Raw genomic sequence first — 6,124 nt, 5'->3', positions numbered from 1 at the left:
GTTATTTATACAACATAACGTTAATATTACGACTTATAGGCTATCTGCACAAAATGCCCCGAATGCACATGAATGTGTCTGCGTGGCTCTTAATGAACTCCTTTTGTGGACGTGTTCTTCACGCAACAACGTGCAGAAACACGGCAACTAAACTCTAAAAATTCAGCGTTTTATCATAATAGTGTTCTCATTATAATTGTTATGTATATGACAGTCCCAGTCATTAATATTCTGCATCGTTGTTTGTCCTGCTCGCGCTGCACGCTGAAGAGATAATCCCCGTAGTACTACAATGAAGCGCTTTACTGCAGCGCAACTCAACCAAATGCACCCCATATGGCCAAAATGGCATGATCACCCGGGAATATTCGACTGTGAGATTGGTAGTCGAATCAGTCTCCTCCTATCGAAGCATCAAATCTTCGACTATTCGGGGTCACCCCTAGTATTTACACAGTTCAATGTAGCTCAGAGGGGACATGGATGCATTTAACCTGCAGTTACAGATGCATAAATAGGCCTAATGTTTTGTTTTTAACATAAAACATTGAATACTGATATCTGAAATAATTTAAAACATGAAAAAAATAGTCGAAATGTGAGATTAAAACCACCAGTAGGTTGAGAGCAAGTGACTGTTAATGAGTGAGTCATTGAGATTCAACCGATTCATTCAAACGACTGATTCATTCAGGAACAAAGAATTTGACTGTGTTAATGAATAAATAACTGAATCATTTATTCAACCGATTCGTTCAAAAAGCTGATTCATTCAAAAAGTAAACACTGTCCATTGCTCAGAGACGCAAAACGGTGTGTGATCTTTGTTTGGAACTATTTTCATTGACAAAATTGAGCAAAAACAGGTAATAATTGTGTCTAAAATGTAAGCCACGTAATGCTAACTTTATTAAACTTGTATAAAATGATTATTAAATTTGTTATCATGCTGATATCTGGGGAAAAACAGCACTCTTTGTGTGATATAGATTATGTTAACTATATTAAATATAAATATAAAAAGCATACAGAAGTATTTTTGCCGTCTACAATTTAGAAAGCCTTGAATTTTAAATTTTAATGGACTAATAAATCACGTGCGTGCACTCTCTGTGTGTGATTTGGTGACATACTTCATCATGTCAGATCGCACATCATTACAACAACACTTACCATATTATCGCAGAAGATATACTGTATATCGCACACCCCAGCCTCGACTTGAGTGGAAAACGAAATCGACTGCAGTTGTGCAAGCACTTGTTTGCACATGAGCAAAGGTGTTTTTAGGAGTCTAACTTGCAGACGCTAGACCACTGATTCATCAATCCTGCTTTCTTTCAGTCTGTGTTCTTCTGACTTTATTTTGTAGTAACGAATATGCTTTGGGGAAATGTATCGGAGTAAAAGTATACATTTTAATTAGGAAATGTAGTGGAGAAAAAGTGAAAGTTGGCTTAAATATAAAAATTAAAGTAAAGCACAGATACTTCTAAAAATACTTAAAGGGGTGGTTCACTGGTTTTTTCTAGGCTTGATTGTGTTTATGGGGTGCAGTCTAACACGTGTTAATGCTTCGTTTTTAAATAAACACATTATTTTTCACATAATTTACCTTTATTCCACACAGCTCTGTCCCTTCTCTGAGAAATGGGCTGATCTTTTCCTGTTTTTATGAAGCCCCGCCCTCAGAAATAGGCGATGGGCTCTGTAGCTAGCCCAGTGTGTTGTGATTGGCTAAACCGCCTCTAGTGCGCGTCTAAACGTCCCGCCCCTCTCCTCAGTGGCATGTGCTCCGGTTGTATTGTAAACAACGGCATCATTAATATATCGCTTATCAGTTTGAGCCCGATTGAGAAGCAGAGGATATTATTGAAGAGGATCGTGCAGAAACTGTGCAAGCACTGCTTTTAATGGTAGGCATATGTTTTTTGTTTGTTGTTGTCTCATACTTTTAGATATGCTGTTATTTGTAATACTTTATTTGTTACTTTTAATATACGGGTTTTATCCTGATTAAAGCTTGAATACAATACGGCAACCGCACGCTAGGGATGGGAAGATTCCCCACGATTCGCTCGGTGCATCTGCATAAAAAGTTAACGATGCGATGCATCGGTTTAAAAAGTGTGTAACTGACATGTCACAGGTATATTTTTAATCTGTAAATGTTAGAAAGTCATGCAAATATATCCATTTTGTTGTCAGGAGCAGGCGAGGCTTACGCGAGTGAACGAGCGCAGCTGCGCGCATGCGTGCTAAACAGACGGCGCGCAATCGAATAGGAGTGCAATAATTCAGAGTAAAATATACATTTTGCTAAAATATTGGTTGTTGGACATTAAATGCGCCTTTTGTAGAATTTTAAACCTTCATATAAGTGTATCTTTATGATAGCAGTAGGTAACTGTAAAGGGACTGGAATCGTATTGCATCGCATCGGTAGCTGCTTCATATGTATCTTTAATGTATCGTATCGTTGGCTATGCATCGAGATGCGTATCGTATAGGCCTCAGTCATGAGATACACATCCCTACCAAACGTGCGTCCATGTTTAACGCTTCTCATAGCTATGTGAAAATAAGTGTATAATTGGTACAGTTCATTGTTGGAGCTGAGCTGAATGAGAGAGAGAGGGATGCAGAGCGTGTGCAGAGCAGGGGGACACGAGGAACAGTATTAAGAACCACTGCTTTAGAACATTGATTTTGAAACTTGTGAATCCATTAGAATCTTTAGAAGACAGAATTGCGATTCATATAAATAGATTTTTACGTGCATCCCTACTTTTCTCTTCCTCTTCTCTAAAGCAGCGCAGCATGGCCTCGCCCCCTTTGCTGCCTTTTCCCGAGAGCGGGGTTTATCTGGGTTTGTGATGTCACGAACCCGGGAAGTAACTCCTTGTAGTCCCTACCAGCCGTTTTTGTAGGCATTAAACCGCCAGAATTTTAAAAGATGATATCTCCGTTTGCATTGAACTTTTGGCTTCGTAACTTTGTAGATATTGTTTATGCTCAAACAGCAACATTACACACTAACGTAAAAAAAGTGAAATCGCAATCAACCACCCCTTTAAGTACTGTAATGAAGTATTATTACTTCGTTACATTACACCACTGCTCATGAACTTTTGATTTGTTCATGTTTGTTCATGTTCATGTTTTTTTTTTTTTTAAAGCTATAATTTGGCTTTAAAAATAAATGAAATATAGTGCAAAGTGCATGATACATATGGACCACTTTTGATGATACTTTTATGTATTTTATGTTTTTACAACTTGAAAACACCAGTCCCCAAAAGAGCATAAAAACTAATTTTCTCCCTTTGTGTTCTGTGGTAGAAAGAAATTCATACAGCTTTAGAACAACATGAAGGTGAGAAAATGGTTTCAATTTTGGGTGAACTACTCTTCTAGCACCTCCTATCATATAGTGCAGGGAAAATTCCTCATATTGAGCAGTGGGGTTTCTGCAGACACTGACCTGCAGTGTTTTCTTATGCCAGGGAGCTGGGGGATGTAAGGGCCAAGCAGAAGCAAGGCTCTTTGGAGCATCTCTTATGTGGTAGTCGATATGGAGACAAAAACGACGGTCGACGGATGATTTGTGCTAGTGTGTTGAGCAGAGATAGACTGTGAAAAAGCTCAGGGGACAAAAGACTAGGTGGCAGATAAAGCCAAGCCGCCCCCAGGGGGTGATTTGTGGCTCATTTGGTGGGTTAAGTGAATAAAGATGCACTGGGCCATACACATCAGGCTCAAACTAGGAATGGGGAAAAACAAACAATGGCCTCTACAGGGTGGAATAAAGATAGATTGAAAACATAATATTGAGCACTGTGATTGCTCCTCATGCGGGCCACTCCAAAGCCTGTTGTGTTTGTTTTCATGGCAGGAATGGATTGTAATTCAAGCATAATCTGGATTAACTGGCTCATCTCTATCAATGTTGTATAGATGGATGAAAAAAAACAAAAACAAAAACTATAGATGCTGAAAGCTTCACCTACATTTAGCAGATTTGCCATAGCACTGGCCTAAAATTGCTTTAATGCTAAACGGTGTCAACAGGAGGGTGGAGGAGGCAATACCAGCAGGATTGTGTAGGTGTATCCGTGAAGAAGATGATGGCACTGCTAGAGATGAGGGCTCCATCTCAGGGTATGATGGATAGCAGGGATATGAATGCTGTCATTGAGAAAATCAGATATGAAAGAGAAGCAACAGGGACGCAAAGTGGGCCTTGGCAGAAAGGCTACAGAAAGATCCCATTACCAGCCACTGAGTGGGGTCAGCAACTCAAAGTGCACTAAATGGGAGTTTAGGTAGCTGTCTCACACGCTGTAAAAGATCACTCCCCAAAAGCTAGACAATTCATACAACGCAAGCCATTCTGAGAAACAGCCTCGCTGCAGATTCATCCGTGCGCTGGACAGCTCTTTTCTCCGCTTTCTCCTTCCTTGGCTTCGACTTCCTTTCATATTGGTATAATAGCTCTCGGAAAGTTGAGTCACAGGAAGAAGGTTTTATGAATCAAGGCTTTGTGAGGTTTCATAAATCTCTCCAATACCAACCTATGAGAAAGCAAACATCTCTCTTTGACAGTTTTTTCAGTGACTATGAACTTCCCTTTGGCTACTTGTGCTCCACAGTCTTTTTTTAACCTGTGAGACACTCATCTAGCATAGAAATTGCTAATGACTTTAGCATCGACCTAAAATTAGCAAAGCAATTACTTTCATTCAGGGACTTTCGTAATGGCAGGGGAAATGTACTCTTCATGAAAAATGGTCACTTGATAACATTTCATAGCCACTTTGAGACTTGTTAGAATCTGCAATCACATTGTGTAGCAGGACAATGAAAGTGAACGGGTTACACACTATATCTGTCATGCTAAACAAAATCCTTCTCTTGCAGAGTTAGAGATCAGCTTTCCCATAGAGAAAATAGCATATACAAATGCTTTCTGTTTTTCATGAGAGTGTGGCATTGTAGGGTGACGGCAATTTAAGCACTTAGAGCGAGAGGTATAATTAACTACTTAAGCGATACCCGGTTCTGAGAAAACGGCAGAGAACTCTCAGCCCTGGAGGTTAAGAGACTCACCTGATGCTAGAGAGGCAGGAAACTTCTAAAACTAAGACTGGAAAGCAAGTAAACAACAAGTAAATTATGTTCTCTCATCTTTGCTTTGCTGTAGCATGAAGCATTTTGTTGCGAAGGGCTTTGTTTTGTTCATGCTAGTATGAATGGAAATAACTCAATAACTTTGTGTTTATCCAAACCACATTCATTTTTTCCATGTATTCCATGATATTAAAAAGATTCCCTCATATTTTCCTTCGAAGAAAACATACAGTGACAAAAATACATACTTGGGTCAGATAAGATGGAGTCTGTCTTCGGGACAAACTGGTCACAACGAAGTCCACGGTAACCCTCTTTACACCTGCAAAGGAAGAAGAACATTTCAGTACAGAAATATAAATGATCTGGGTGTCATCAATATTTTAGGTTAGAGGATGTTCTTATTTTATTAGACAAAGTTAAAGACATTTGTAACATAGATCTCTATTTCAAAACAAATGCTGTTTTATTCAGAGAATTCTGAAAAACAAAATCACTGTTTCAATGAAAATATTAAGCAGCACACCTGTTTCCATATTGCTAATCATAGGAAATGTTTTTCAGTACTAAATCAGCATATTCAAGTGATTTCTGAAGGATCATTTGGCACTGAATACTAGAGTAATGGCTGCTGAAAATTTAGCTTTGACATCATGGCTTCACTACATATTAAATTAGAAACAGTTGTAACAATATTTCACAGTATTACTGTATTTTTTATATTTTAAAATAAATGAAGCCTTGGTGAGACCCAAACATTTTCGGATGTAGTGTATATTTCAGGGATAGTTTACATTTCATCATGCTATCTTTTCGTCTCCCTTTTATTTTAAATCACCTTTTAGTTGTTTTTGCAGCTCATGTAAAGGCATAGTTTAGTTTACCAAAAAAAGAAAAAGAATACTGTCATTATTTACTCACAAAAGAAGATATGTTGTTTTTGTCTATACATTAAAAGTCAATGGACCCTGATATATATATATATATATATATA

At 38.3% G+C, this 6,124-nt stretch overlaps 1 protein-coding gene across 1 annotated transcript in view; it reads right to left on the bottom strand.

Moving 5' to 3' along the window:
• The window catches only part of LOC107678479 (pro-neuregulin-3, membrane-bound isoform-like), a 164,982-nt gene that overhangs the window by 22,483 nt on the left and 136,375 nt on the right, over nucleotides 1-6,124 (bottom strand). Inside the window, exon 4 of the mRNA XM_016473754.1 lies at nucleotides 5,379-5,452. Coding sequence (XP_016329240.1) covers nucleotides 5,379-5,452 — 74 coding nt within the window. The remainder of the gene's footprint in view (nucleotides 1-5,378; nucleotides 5,453-6,124) is intronic.

The sequence above is a fragment of the Sinocyclocheilus anshuiensis genome, unplaced genomic scaffold (genome assembly GCF_001515605.1).
Source record: "Sinocyclocheilus anshuiensis isolate Anshui unplaced genomic scaffold, SAMN03320099.WGS_v1.1 scaffold1944, whole genome shotgun sequence".
Classification (NCBI taxonomy): domain Eukaryota; kingdom Metazoa; phylum Chordata; class Actinopteri; order Cypriniformes; family Cyprinidae; genus Sinocyclocheilus; species Sinocyclocheilus anshuiensis.
Note: the sequence above shows the minus strand (reverse complement) of the source record. Positions and strands in the feature narration are given on the sequence as shown.